We start from the raw sequence: 15,231 nt of genomic DNA, 5'->3' as shown, positions 1-15,231 counted from the left end.
GGGTGTGGGTGTCGGTGGGAGGTGGAGAAGTGCAGCGAAGGTTACTCCAAGTGGGTCAGTTCTGAGGTTCGATGACTGAATTGTTGGTTTGTGGGCAGCAGAAGCTGCCCTTAACCCCTAACGTCTTGCGTGCGGACTTTTTAGTGGGGTTGCGAGGGTGCGATGCATTAAAGCGAGGATGTCTGAACAACGCTGAGAAGTTCTTCCGTAGGACGGAAAATAAAGTGCACCCGCTATCTCTCTCGGTAGATGTCTGCAAAAGTGCGTTAAACCACCAAAGGCTTAGGTAGAGACGAGCAGAGCCGCTGTCAGAAAGGAAGGGGAGGCGGGCGTGGGCCGAGGACAGGCGGGGCGGTCCCAACCGCCGCGAAGCGGGGCTCGCGTGGAGCCGGCCGGCCCAGGGGGCGCGCGCCTGGGTTTCTGCGGCTGCCGGAGTCCCAGCGCCCAGGCCGGCTGCAGGGAGCCGTGGGCGCACCGAGCCGAGCCACCACAGGGCGGGAAGCCTCCCAGTGCCGCCGCCAACACTGCTTTTCTCCAACCCCGGTCACTTAAAGTAAAAAAGTGCTTATATTTGGGGTAGTTTGGGGCCTGGATCAGGCCTTAAATCTATGCAGAAAAAAAGGAGAAAGTCGAGATGTGGCGGAAGCCAGGGCACCCACACAGGGAAGGGTGAAAAGCGCTTTATCTGATCTCCTGGCCCGCTGCGGGCGATAGCGCAGGTAACCCAAGTAGAGTAAATACAGACACGTGCGTGCCGGCAAGAGAAAGCCGCAAGCGGGACCGCGCGGAAGGGCTATTTCAGGCGGCAGGGAGTTTCAGAAGGGGGGCGGGGGGGTTGGTGGGCGGATGGACCCTGATACCCGACACTACACTGGCCACCCTCTTTTAACAACTGGGAAACGCTTTGGAGGAAATCCGGTAGAAAAGTCCTAACACTCAGATGATTTCACCAACGCTTTTTCCCTCCAAAGAAACTTAGAGGGTATACCCTTTTCCCTTAAATGGCATCCTTCTGCCCCCAAAAAGAAAGCGTGTGGTTTTGGGGGCGGGGACATTTTTGGTTTTAAACAACACGATTAAGAACACTTCAGAGTTACCTTCTGTATCCCAATGGCAGGGGTGAGTATGCATTTGGAAGGCTGGGGGCCTGGGTTCTTAGGAGCACACAGAGGTGTTCGTTATCCTCAAATCTTTGATTCCAACATGCCAATTTGAGGGGGGGTCAGGAAGGGAGCTAGGGTACACCAAACCCCACTTAAAAGGTTTGTGACTATGTATTGGGGGTAGAAGATTACCGGGAGGACATATGGCCAAGGAACCAAGTAATGTCCAAAAAACACTTAGAGGCCAAGCTTGTATTTGTAGAACAGCCTCTTTTTTCTTTCTGCTCATTTTGCTTGTCCTTCCTTATTCCATGAATAAATTTGCCACCCGCTTCACATTTTGCGTTTCTGCTCTGGAAAGAAGGGCTCTGCAGCTTGAAGCATAGAACCCAGGGATTAGGGCTCTATTAATCTTTGCTGTGGTGGTAAGTGGGCACGGGGTAGACCAGGGAAGATGGTGAAGGGGTAATACCACTGATTTGCACGTGGTTGAGGCTGGGTGGATGGTGGTTACCAGAATTGATATTAGCTGGGCTACCTTTCAGATGTTTATAACCCAACTCTCAAATTTTCCTCCCTTTAACCACAGAAATAGTTCACTTTTTTTCTTGTCGGCTTGCACTCAGCCTGCCATGGTAGGTTATAAGGAGTGGGGGGCTCCTGCTGGGACTTGCTTGGGACAAGTTGCCTTAAGACCTCCATCTGTGAGTGCATAGTTTCTATTTAAAATGTACTTTTAGTTGTAAAATGATATTTCAGCCCGATTTTAATCAGTACTGATTGAAGTGAACTGTGGTTAAGGAAGCTATCGAAAGGATGAACCCCATTAAGCCCCAGTTCCTATCATGTCAGGTGTCCAAGTAGCCTTGATGCATTGTAGCAATTAGCACCGTGTGGGTCTTTCCCAGATTTACTATATTGTTATTGTTCTTATCATTCTTTATACTTTCTAGTCCTGGGTAGATAATAGTCACCGAAAAATTTGTGTTGAAAAGAAAAAGCAAAAGATTTCCCCGTTCTCAACCCTAGCCTATCCTTCTTAGATTGGTAAAATGGGTACATTGACTTGCACCCAGTCCTCGTCCTTTGAATTACCAGTGGACACACACTTACTACAAACTCTAAGTTGATTTTCTCTTTTGGGGGCATGGGGGTTCTTGCTGTTAGGTGGCCAGACAAGCACAAACCTCTCAGGAGTCCTACCACGACAAGGCCAGAGAACACCCTGATGACGGTAAGACACTAATTCTACTTCTCCCAAATTTATAACCTCACGTGCAATTTGTGAATATAGGTGTATCGGATATGATGTGACTGTGCTATTTTAATAAAATAACACTATTTTAACAAAATGGGAAAGAATCCAGCAAATTTACTGCCTATGTCTAATGTATATTTACATAATTTTAAAATTGTCTTGAATGAGTTAGGGGCCTTTGGATTTTAGCTGGCTTCCAGAGTATGTGGAAGAGGAAATGTCTATAATAAGTTTTCCTCTTTTCCTTATTTTAGCCAAAGTTCTAATTGGCTTATTTTTTTTCTGCATTGTTATAGAGTGACAGTCTACACCAATTTATTTTCCAACAAGAAATAGTTTCAAATGGATTTTCCTTTGTAAAATTGGTATTTCTTGTTACAGTGAGAGGGCAGTCAGTGAATGCACGGACTGAATATGGCCCAGTAAATCGAATCTAACTTGTAAAAATATAAAACTTTATTCTTAAAATTAGGAACTTTGCATATGGAACATGTTAGACTTTCTCCCCATTTCTAATTCTTGCTCAAAAATTTAAAAATTGCATATATTTTTTAGATTTAAGGAGAGCTCCCTGTGACTTTAAAATAATCTGTAGGGTTTTCATTTCGAATAGTCTGCATTTCTGTTCTCCAGTTTACTTACAGTCGGCCTGACCAGAATGAAGTGTTCATGCATACAATATGTCAGCCAGGAGGAGAAGGGAAGAGAACTGTAATATCAGACTTTCTTCTGAGCTACAAAGTAGTTATACAGATTAAAGAGAAGAAATGTATATAGTAAACACACACAAATTTCTTTGGCAGAATGGTGTAGTACATAAAATTAAGTCTCCTGGAGTTAATCCTTTATAAATTTGATTAGTTGTCCATGTACTAGACACAACTCTTTCTCTTGATAAAATCTAGAAATTTTCTAGAAATCTACAATCACGGGTAGAGTTTTTGAGTTTGCCGATACGGTGGAGCATAACTTCAGGTGTATAAGTGTGTGTGTGTGTGTAGCCAGATGGCCTTATATGTTTATAATATAGCTTTAGATTTGTGTGTGTTTTTCCCTGTGCCTGTATTTCTTGGTCCAGTTTGTTAGTTTTAGAGCAAATTAAGTAAGATGAATAACACTTATTTTTGTAAAAACACCCGTCAGTAGTGGAAGTAAATTGAACCACATGTTTTTAAAACATCTGTTTCGCTGCTAAGTCATTTAAGAGAATAAATACTGTCAATCTAAAATAGAGCATAATAATCCAGTTACAGTATTTTGTAAACAAGTCTTTTGTATAAGGTCTGATTTGTCATAGAACTGTTAGATTTTCAGATGAAAATACAGTGATATAAAAAGGAAATCAATGCATCATTGATTGTTATTTGAATTCTCTCAGGAAAGCATCCAGATGGAGGCCTCTACAACAAGGGACCCTCCTACTCAAGTTATTCTGGGTACATAATGATGCCAAATATGAATAATGACCCATACATGTCAAATGGATCTCTTTCTCCACCCATCCCAAGAACAGTGAGTAACATGCTGATGTTGCAAATTATTTTCAGAAGTGGAAGTTAATTTGTATGTTAGCAAAATGTTTGTTTTTTAAAACACTTTAGAAATACTCTCATTATATGTGACTGGTCATTACTAAATAAGACCTGCTGTGAAGAATGGCTGCCTTGAAAGAGTACTTACTACCTTTGATGTCTTGCTCTTGGAATTTTAGCTTTTGGCTTATTGGTTAAGATTAATAAATAACAGAGCTCCAGTTATCATGAAATCAAGTAAAGCTAAGTCAACAAATTCATGATTTTATGAGTATTGTGGTTTTTATGCTGATGACAGGAGAAAATTGATTTAATTTTTCAATTAACTAAGTACTGTATAGTTTTCACTGCTCATAAACCATCTAGAATCAGAACTACTTTAGCTCATTTGTAGTTGAACATTTAGAATGTTACTTCAGCTTTTAAAACAGTGTTTCATTTTATTGTATTACCCTATGTTTTTTAACAAATCAGTTGGGGGTCAGGTGGGGATGAGGTATTTTTACTCTATTGTCAGTTGTTGAGAAAGTATCATTTGAAGATAATCCTAATGAAAATTGATCTTTTTATCTCATGGCTCACTTAACTTTTCAAGTTCTAAAAAATGCAGTGGCATTATAACTACATTATGCAAATGTTTAACACTGTGAAGAATTTCAGATACATTATTTGATGCTATTTTTCTTTGTTGGGAAGCAAAAACCTCCTTTATACAGTAGGAAAACACCTAAAGGGTAACTTGTATAGTACGTGAATGTGAAATGTACTGGTGATTGGAGTTCTCCCAGAGAATAGTCCCTTCTGTGGTAGTGATGGATTTTCACTGATCCATCGGTGTATTTACCCTATTTCAGACTTACTCTCCCTCTGCCACCTAAGCCCCAGTGAAGAACATGTATGTGTGGGTCTTGGGGATTAGGGGTTTAGTCTGTTCCTCTAGGGAGAGAAATCCAGGATTGTGAAAATGGAACCTATGGTCTTTGCCTTATTAGTCCAGTGCTTCCACTAAGTGGGGGAAAAAAAAATCACAGACATCCGGGGAAAGTACTGGTATTAATACCTCTGGGATCTAGAAGATTCAGCAAAGGAGCAGAGAGAAGAATCAATTGTGAACAAATAAGAGTATTTGTGTGATTATTTGTAGTCTTTGTTAGAATGAGAGGTATATGAGATATATGTGGGCACTGTGATTTAGAAGTTAATGTAATTATTTTTCCATAAATTTCCAAAAGATATTTGAACTTTCAAGTAGGGAATAAGATATTTCTAATTTTCATATAGCAGCTAAAATGGTGATCTTGGCAAACTTGTGACGGTTGTTATATGAAATAGAGTTTTCACATTTTATTTTAAAAGGCTTTTCAAATATTTGATGATAGAGATGTCTGTGTGATACATACGAATCTCCTGACTAAAAAGTATATTAACTAATTAAGCAAATACAGTTTAATATTTAGAGACCACTCCAAGTATAAATGCTTCTGAGTTTTAAAATTTGTAGGTGACTTTGTATTTGTTGAACTAAATATGCAGACATCTCAGATAGTTCTTTTATCGTTGGGCTATTTTGTTTTGTTGGGGTTTTTTTGGATGGTAAGGAGGAGAATATGTTTTAGATAAGGGATAATTGAAGATTTCTGTTGAAAGTCTTTTTAGAACAACAAATAATCTTTCTGACAAATCTAAATTATAGTCTCTGCACTGGTAACAATAGAAGATAACCCCTAAAACACTCTTACACTTTTCAGCTGTAAACACAATTAATGCTTAATAAGTATTTGTGGGATTCTTTAGTTCAGCCACTTCTCCTTTCAAAACGATAATTATTAAAAGTCAATATAATAAAAATCTGATACGGATAAATTATCCCTAAGCATATTGAAAATTAACCTTCTTTTCTTTAAATTAACACTTTCTGCTTTAGGTCTCCAGCACGCAGCACGCACCCCCACCCCCGCCAATACTAATAATTTTGAAATTCTGATAGAAGGTATTGTTAGTATACGTATTAAAATTTTGAGGTCAGTGAGTTGAACAGTCATTCGTTGTTTAGGAAAGATTTGTGGCCAGAATAAATGTTGGTGGGTGTAGATTGGAGGAAAGGGGTGTGGTTAGGAAACAGTTACCTTACCTTGTTACCTGCTGTTTTGGTGTATTCTGTTATATTTTAGGACCTGTTTATTTTAGGCACATTTTGTTGCGATATTCTGCAGTTTGCACAATTATAGAAGCTTTTCAGTTTTAACCACAAGGCTATGTCCATTTTTTTTTTTTTTTTAAGGGTAGTTGCAGTCTTCGGTTTTTAATACCTAGTAGCTGTTTTTAATGTGTCTGAGATCCAAAACACTTTAACCGGAAAGCAGCCTCTCTTATTCACCCCTAACCGCGCTTTCTGCCTTCTTGCTCTTTAACTCTCTCCTTAGTAGGACTTAGTGTTTGTGTAACTGACATTCTCAGTGATAAGTTTTCATCTAGGGTGTCAGGAGCTGGGTGACCATTTGTGTTTGAGCTGAAGGTGGGGGTAGCCCCAAGGAATCCTTGTTACTTGCATTTGCATTACAAACAACTGCTTGTTTACGGGCATCTGCTGCCCGCAGGTGTTAGGACTAGAAAAACATCTGGGGGTGGGGGAGGGCCCTGACCGCCCCTTCCTCACACAGAATCTTCCATTTTATAGGAACCTGCACATATCCAGAGATTATCAGCTAAGGCCAATTGGCACGCACAGATGTGTTTCTGTTGATAGCTCATTTTAACAATTCTATATGCGTTTTACTCTTTTTTAGACAAATACTGACATAAGATGCTTACACAGCTTTTACCTGTGGCCTAAGTACAGTATTACCTACTCAAGTGAACCACCTTTGCCAATCCAGCTTTTTTCCTTCTGAAGGGAAATTTTAACTGGCTAGTTACATGTTTCAGAACTGGAATTCTTAGAGATGTGTTTATATCAGAAATATTATGAATGAGTATCTCAAAGAATTTTAAATGCGAATTCTCAATTCAAATCAGGCCTAATAAGAAAACACCTGTAATAATAACACATTTGGTGTCAGTTCTTAAAGCACAGTAAACCTTGGCTTGAGTTGGTCGTTTTCATAGAGAGTAAGAAGATGCTGAAGCTTGTTAAGTATTTCAGAACAAGGACCCTAGAGAATTTATTAAAAGCATACTCCCAAGCCTTTTTTTTTCTGTGAGTCTTATTTATGGCAGTCCCTCTAGGCCAGTGGTAAAGTATTAAAAGAAAAAAATACTTTGTTACCTCCTTTGGGTCCTGGCGCTTGCGTGCCTGAATACCCTGAATACCATGTGAGCAGGGGGTTTGGCTGGCTTCAACATAGTGAAAGTTCCCTTTGGCATAATGCACTGTGGTTATTAATCTTAGGTGTCAGACTTACATTTGTCCCATAGGCTACCCAAGTTTTTAACACCTCTGAAGAGAAGCATCTCATTTCTCTTCAGATGCATGGGAGGGAAAAGCAGCAGACGTCTTGCGGGGAGCTACAGCAAATGTTACAGCTGGGTCGTAGGACCCACCGACCTACCGCAGTAACACCTGGTCAGCACCGTGCTGCTGACTTCATTGTTTCTTTGTGCTCACACAGGATGGATTTTTAGGTGGGAAAAGACGATGTTTATGTTTGCATTTCATCTTTCCTTTTTTTTTTATTTTTAGTAGACATTGCTATTAAAATGTTCAGGGGATCTTTTTTTCATTAGTTTGAGCATCTCCGTTCTATTGTATGGTTTTTTTTTGTTTGTTTTGTTTTTTTTTACCTTAAGAGAAACATCATTTTGATTTCTGATGAACAGAATATAATAGGTATCTATTATGACTTTGTGATAACCTACCCCCATGTTTGTATTTGCTCACAAACAGCTTAAAATTGATTTTCGTCATTGCTACATCTTGAATTAGGAACTAAGTAAGCTTACGCTTATCTGTAAGCTTACACTTACACCACTGTGCATTGCTGAATAGCTTTGAAAATACAGAAGTAATAATTCAAGAGTGGAGGGAGACTGTGGCTTATATTTTGAGCAAGGTTTTTAAGGTGGGGTGTCTTCACTTTACAAGAAGCTACTTAATTTGATTTAGTGAGAAATTATTTTCAATTTTCTAAGTTGCATACTTTCCGAAGCTAAGTACATTAAATTTGCCTCTTTACCTGAAGTGCAGGAGAATTTAAGTTTTAGAAGATGGGTTCTATCTCAAATTTGAATGTGTGTATCAGGAGAATGTGTGGGGAAATTCCCCAGAGCCCTCAAACTCTTCTAGTTCTTTCGTTTGATACATTTTTAATTGTAATGCTACAAAGCAGGGAAGGATCTTAGTCTGAATAATTGGAAGCTGATGCCACACCTTACTCCCCCGCAACTACCATTCATGTATCTGAGCTATCTCAGGACCAAATGGTTTGCTTATTCAAGCGTTCCAGGGAGCCATACTACCTACATCTGACCCTCCAGTAGCTAATACCGTACTTGCATCACTCGTGCAGCCAACGTGTGATCTTTATTCAGCTATATTTTTTTCAAAATGACTAGAAATTTCTTTTTTAAATTTTTTTTTTTAACGTTTTATTTCTTTTTGAGACAGAGAAGAGCATGAATGGGGGAGGGGCAGAGAGAGAGGGAGACACAGAATCGGAAGCAGGCTCCAGGCTCTGAGCCATCAGCCCAGAGCCAGACGCGGGGCTCGAACTCACGGACCGTGAGATCGTGACCTGAGCCGAAGTCGGACGCTTAACCGACTGAGCCACCCAGGCGCCCCTGACTAGAAATTTCTTGTTCGTTCATAAAAATAAGAGAACAACCCAATTTCACTAAAACTAAAGACCATTGAGCCATCCTGCAGAAAATCTTGCTCTTCGAAGTACCTCTTCTCCTGCCCCCACACAGGTCCTGAAGTTGCTCTCATCAACCCCATTATTTTGATTCAGTCGATCTTGTGGTTGGAGACTTATGTACGATTTACCAGGACCGAGATTGGACCTCACAATGGGGTTCAACTGGACTTGAATTTGTAGCCTCACAAGTATTATTTCATAACATCAGTCGAGAAAATTGTGTAGCTTTTTGAGTCCTGTTGTGTTGTTTTTGCTGTTTTAAACCAATCCTATCAGTTCTTTAGGCAGAACCATTCTTGGTTTATGTGACTGACATTTCTTTAGGCAGTAGATCATTCCATAACTCTCTGACCCCTTTGTTCCTCATTTATGTATTATAGACATTGGAATTTTATAAAACTGGTTTCCCTTTGATTTCAAAATAGATAAGCCAGCACTGTCCGTGGGTTAGCAGAAAAGCACATATGTTTTATTCCCTGGCAAAAGTAAAGTTCAGCGTTACATAGGTGCTGCTATCATGGGAGTGAAGGTTTTTTAAAAAGTAGATATTCATTTAAAACTTGTGTATCTTGAATATTATTAAGTGGTTAATGCCAAACAGAGAGTCTACAGAAAGCTAATACTGTAGCAGTCAAGAGACTTAGTACTGCTTTGTACTGTCCTGATAGGTCCTTACTCATTTGGAAAAGGCAGCCACTGGACTTTGTTTAAATACTTTTTAAAATATATTTTAGATCATGATGGCTTTTCAATATTAATTATGACCTCATGAAGTCACAGTATAGGAATTGTACACTTTGCTGTAAGCTCTTAAGTCATTTTAGGCATGTAAGTGATTCAATCTTTATAAAATTTGAAGAAGTAAAGCCAGAAAATGACCTACAGACGAACCACAAAGGTTGGGTGGGGCGTGGGGGCAGAAAGAGAGGGATATTGAAATACACTGACTTGACAGGAAGAGTGGGCAGTTGAGTAGAGAAGATGAAAAGGAAACAGGGATTGCTCACTCCAGAGATTTTGACAATGTAGCCAGTCTAGCTGGGACTATTTGCAGACTATTTAAGAGGATGTTCAGGGGATTTTATTTTTTTATTTTTTATTTTTTTTAAATTATATTTATTATATTTCTTTGGCCAGTATTGTATTTTACTTGGATCGTTCAGGGGATTTTAAATCTCTGTAAGATGATGCCTTTATACACCATACCCACTCAAACTAAACTTGTAAACCTGATGAAATTAACTACCTGCTATGTGTAGATCACTCACAAAGCTCTCAGGAGTGGTACTTACCGGTCTTCAATCTTTATGGGGAATATTGCAAGGGCATTACAGAGCAAACAAGAGTTTTGCCTACTACCTGTCCCCTTTTTCCCATCTGTAGGAGAAATATGACTGGCAGAGATGTTGCGTCACAGAGAGTCTAGAAATGTGTTTTATTTTTGCAGCTAACCAGGGGCAGGTAGACGCTAAAAAACTTTTAATTGTTGGCCATTGTTTTGAGCTATGTCCACACATAATTCTATATGAAACTTGATGATGGTTTTTCAGAATCAGGCTTTGATCCTCATCATAGTAATTTGTTGTTGATGTTATGTTCACTTTAAGAAAGAGGACTATTGCAATTTTACTTAGCACAGAGAAAGGTTGCATGAGGGGTAGCTGAAGGGAAGGCTCTATAATCTAGAAGGAGGAGTGGCTCAAGTGGAGCTTTAATTTTCCTTTCATGTTGTCAGCTTCTTAATGAAACAGTTACCAAAGCAAATTTTTAAATGCTGACATACTAATACCTACTTATAAGTCCTTTTTTTTCAATCCTGAAAAATTCTGCAGTAAAACCTATCCACTGTTGATGATAGTTGATCAGCTGGTCAATTGATCAAGGACTACTGATGAATTATGAGATAGTTCCATTCAGCCTAGCATTGAATAGACACGTAAGTAGATTTGCTGAATAAAAAATGCACTAGAAATTTTTCATGTATGTTTTTTGGATATTTCCAAGTGATCTCTCTTTATCAAACCAAATGCTATGTTAAAAGCAAAAACTGTCCGCTAAATAATCCTTAGTATTTTATTATTTTATCTTTTCTCTGATTTGTTGCATCAGTGAAAAGAGAGAGAGAACATTAGACTAGAGTCTTTAATAAGAAAATCAAAGTCGCTCTTTAAAGACTGTTAAGTTTCCAAGTAACTGCTAAAAACAGCCAGCTGGGAGCTTGCTGCAAGAATGAAAAAGAATGGGACTGGACCCTCATATGAGGACTGGTCACAAGAAGTACTTTCTTACTTAGTTCTAGAAACTTAATTGAAGAAAAAGAGGTGATAGAAACACTTTTTTCAAAAGGATACTTGAGATAGAAATATAGTAGTAATAGAAAATCGTCTTCAATTATGTTTTAGTATCATATGGTTAATGCAATTTATTTTTATTGTTTCCAAGATAGAACCATTTTTTTTTCCCAGTAAAACTTGAGGTATTTACAGGTATTAAAAATTTTTGTGTGTTCCTTCTAAATATATGTGGCATTATCACTGCGGAATTTTCTAGGCCAATGTGTACTGTAAATTATGTCCTTCTGTGATGTTGAGAACAACATATTTGAGTCTTGGTTAGGTAGAGCCAGGTAGTTCCCTGTGAAGGCAAACCTGTGGGGGAAGACCAGTACTGGGTAAGATGTCAGAGACCTGAGGTCTCGTCCCAAGTCCTTCATTCTTTCCCAAAGCCGTGGGGGGAGGTATTTAGCCTCCATCAGCCTTTGTTTCCTCATTTATAAAATGAGAAATTTTAATATTTCTTGCCTGCTTTATGTGGTTGATGTGAAATTTAGGTGGCACAAAGCCTGTAAAAGTACTCGGTTTACTAGCTAAGGGAACAGAGCAGGAGTGTCAGATGGTATAAGCCAGTGCCTGGACCCCCACCTGCTGGGAATGCTGTAGCCACAAGGGGTGTTTGACTGTACCTAGTAAGCTCCTGAGAAAAGGAAGAAGTGTTTGGTTTTTATCATGCATGCCACTGTGCTGACCTGAAATTTGGACACTGAGTGAAGGCCTTACATTCACCTGTAGAAAATTCTTGTGTAGGGGTGCCTGGGTGGATCAGTTGGTTGAGTGTCTGACTCTTGACTTGGGCTCAGGTCATGATCCCAGGGTTTGTGAGTCAGGACATTGGGCTCTGTACTGATAGTGCCCAGCCTGCTTGGGATTCTCTGTCTCCTTCTCTCTCCTCCTCACTCTCTCTCTCTTTCTCAAAATAAATAAATAAACTTTCGGGAAAAAAAGAACAAAAAAAGAAAAATCTTGCATAAATAAAAATTTTGGGAATTGTCATTACATCCCTTACCAAAGTGGCTTTCTTCTCTTGGGTTCCTTTTTCTCCCTAGTCATGTTAGGAGAGCATGTGATTTTTCTTTTTAGCACCATAGAGAATGAGATGTGTGAAGGAGCAGGTTTCTAAATTTCATATTCATGAAAAATCTCATATCCTTCTAATATTTGATATGAAATTGCCAGATAACTCTTAACTCCTTGGATGGAGGTAAGAATATTTTTTGGTTAGGAGACTTTTCCCCTTAATCCTTTAGGAGCCAAGTTTCTTCTCTCCACTGCAAAAATTATATAGAGGAGATCTAAGAGCCATGTGAATGTAGAGGATGACAGGCAAGTTATTTTTTTCCCCTTTGAATTTTCTTCTAACTTAAATCTTTCCAGCTTTCCTGGCACCTAAAAGGATCAGGTCCAAGGGGATGTGTTGGCCCAGCAGCAAGGAGAAATCAGTGATTTTCTAGCCTTGTGGAAAATTCCAGCTTCCATCCTTTTAAGACTTTACTTTTTCTCTAAATAAAACCCAGTGAATGTTAAATATATTTCAACATGGAGTCAGCTTTCTTGGCAAAGAATTCTTCCATTTTTAACGGCAAATATTATATCTCATAATTATGATCACATATCATCTTGGTGCACTGGTTCAGATGACTTGGATCAAGAAAAAGGTACTATAATCTTGTCTCAAGTGTGTTAGACTTAGTCTGTGACTCCAACAGTGAGACTTTTTTAAAGTCTGGAATAAACCCAAAAGTACTGAAGTAAAAAATTATTTACTGCTTACTGCATTGGGCTAACCAGTTTAGCTAACTAGCAAGGTTGGGAAAAGAATTAAGTCTCCCAAACGTTGCTTGAATTAGTGTTTGCTCATTTGTCTGTATACATTAAAATTTTTACATTAAAACTCAAGATTTTATTTTATTTTTTGAAAGGAAAAACACTTACCCTTTTGAAAAAAATGACTACTTTGAGCCAGATGCTGTTCTTTAGTTTAGTCCTGACTAAAAACTGTAGGTGGGTGTTCTGATCCCCATGGAGTTGTGGAGTCAGTGCCCTCCCTTAAGATAGAAAGAGGTGTTTATTTTCTTTGAAAATAGCCACGTTTGCCATTCAGAACATAAAACACTTATTAAATGAATCGTAATATTGGTTAAAATATAAAATAGAAAAGCAGTTATTACTTTGATTTTATTGGAAATTTCATTAATGCTTCACTATGTTTTATGAAAATAGAATACTTTTATTAAAAAAAGCAATCCATGGTCACTAGAGAAATTAGTAAAATAAGCAAGAGGAATAACAAATATTAAATTCCCAGAATCCCACTGTGTGAGGCAATCACTCTTAAAACTCACTATGTAGCCTTTTAGACCTCTACTGTACCTATGCACATATATAAATATATATTTTATATGTTTATGGCAATGGGAACATAATATACTGTTATGTAATTTGCTTTATTTTCCCACCAAGATACAGTATATAATTTTTACATCATTTTTTTTTAAGTTTATTTACCTTGAGAGCGAGAGCACAAGAGCTGGGGAGGGACAGAGAGATGGAGAGAATCTGAAGCAGGCTCCATGCTGTCTGCAAGGAGCCCAATGTGGGGCTCAATCCCACAAACTGAACTGTGAGATCCTGACCTGAGCCAAAATCAAGAGTCAAATGCTTAACCAACTGAGCCACCCAGCCGCCCCTAACTGCACCTAACATCATTTTTAATGATTGCCTAATTTATGTAATCAGTCTTGTTGAAGACATTCAGATGAAGTCACATTTTTCCCTGTCTTCGGCAACATTGTGATGAGATGCATATTTTCTTTCTTTTTAATTTTTTTTAATGTTTATTTATTTTTGAGAGAGGGAAAAGGCAGAGCATGAACCAGGGAGGGGCAGAGAGAGGGAGACACAGAATCCAAAGCACGCTCCAGTCTCCAAGCTGTCAGCACAGAGCCCGACATGGGGCTCGAACTCACGAACCCATGAGATCATGACCTGAGCCAAAGTTGGACTCTTAACTGACTGAGCCACCCAGGCTCCCCAAAGTGCATGTTTTCTAACTAAATCTTTGCACAGATTCGATTTCCTTGAAATGAATTGCTAGAAGTAGAACTGCAGAATTAAAGGCAATGAGTGAATGCACCTTATTTTTAAGTTGGGGTTAACCGAACATTGCAATTTAACCTTAAAAAAAGAACATTTATTTTAAGTCCATATTTAAAAGTATGTATTTGATTATATTCAGGTTTGGTTATGGTTGGTGTTTTGAGGCTGATAATTTTTATGCCTCTTCTGGTTAAGAATGAGTCCAGTGCTAATGAAGAAGTCAGACAGATGGAGAGCAGAGTATCTGTTTGTTTGTTAGTGTATATATATATATATATATATACATATGTATATATACATATATGTATGTATATATGTATATATACATATGTATATATATATAGTGTATATATATACACACACACACACATAAATATGTGTGTGTGTGTGCATTTAAATTTATTTATTTATTTTTGAGAGAGCAAGCGAGCACAAGCAAGGGGAGGGGCAGAGAGAGAGGTAGATACAGAATCTGAAACAGGTTCCGGGCTCTGAGCTGTCAGCATAGAGCCCAGCGTGGGACTCGAACCCATCACCAACTGTGAGATCATGACCTGAGCCAAAGTCAGTCACTTAACTGACTGAGCCACCCAGGTGCCCCTGTTTATATATATATATCTTAATGTTTACATATTTTTGAGAGAGAGAGCGCGAGAGCAAGCATGAGTGGCGAAGGTGCGGAGAGGGGGACAGAGGATCCAAAGTAGGCTCTGCACTGACAGCAGAGAGACCGACATGAGACTCAAATTCACAGACTGCAAGATCATGACCCAAGCTGGTTAGATGCTCAACCGGCTGAGACACCCAGGTGCCCCCAGTTTATTTATTAATAAGACTGGATTGGCGAATGTGGCTTGGACTATGACATAAATTTGGACTTCCTTTGACTTCCCCAAATTGAACACATCACTGAGCCACAGACTTCCCTAACAGAGGCTGGGAGCTTATCTCCTGTGGAACTTGAGGTGAGAACAAATCCATGCTTGGGCAAGTTGACCTCAAAAGAGAGAGAAAAAAAGAGTCATCTACCCTTGCTCATTTTCTTTCTCCAAA

General features: G+C 38.9%; 1 protein-coding gene across 7 annotated transcripts in view; it reads left to right on the top strand.

Moving 5' to 3' along the window:
* LEF1 (lymphoid enhancer binding factor 1) overlaps positions 1 to 15,231 on the top strand; it is a 127,314-nt gene that overhangs the window by 1,969 nt on the left and 110,114 nt on the right. For 5 of the 7 annotated variants that reach the window (XM_049630988.1, XM_049630989.1, XM_049630986.1 and 2 more), the window contains exons 2-3: positions 2,271 to 2,337; positions 3,740 to 3,873. In XM_049630988.1, the coding sequence (XP_049486945.1) occupies positions 2,271 to 2,337; positions 3,740 to 3,873 (201 nt within the window). Of the gene's footprint in view, positions 1 to 838; positions 1,120 to 2,270; positions 2,338 to 3,739; positions 3,874 to 15,231 lie in introns of those variants that run through there. The other 2 variants (XM_049630992.1, XM_049630991.1) reach the window with 2 other exon arrangements.

This window comes from Panthera uncia, chromosome B1 (genome assembly GCF_023721935.1).
Source record: "Panthera uncia isolate 11264 chromosome B1, Puncia_PCG_1.0, whole genome shotgun sequence".
In the NCBI taxonomy this organism is placed as follows: Eukaryota; Metazoa; Chordata; class Mammalia; order Carnivora; family Felidae; genus Panthera; species Panthera uncia.
This window is presented reverse-complemented; position numbering and strand designations above follow the sequence as displayed.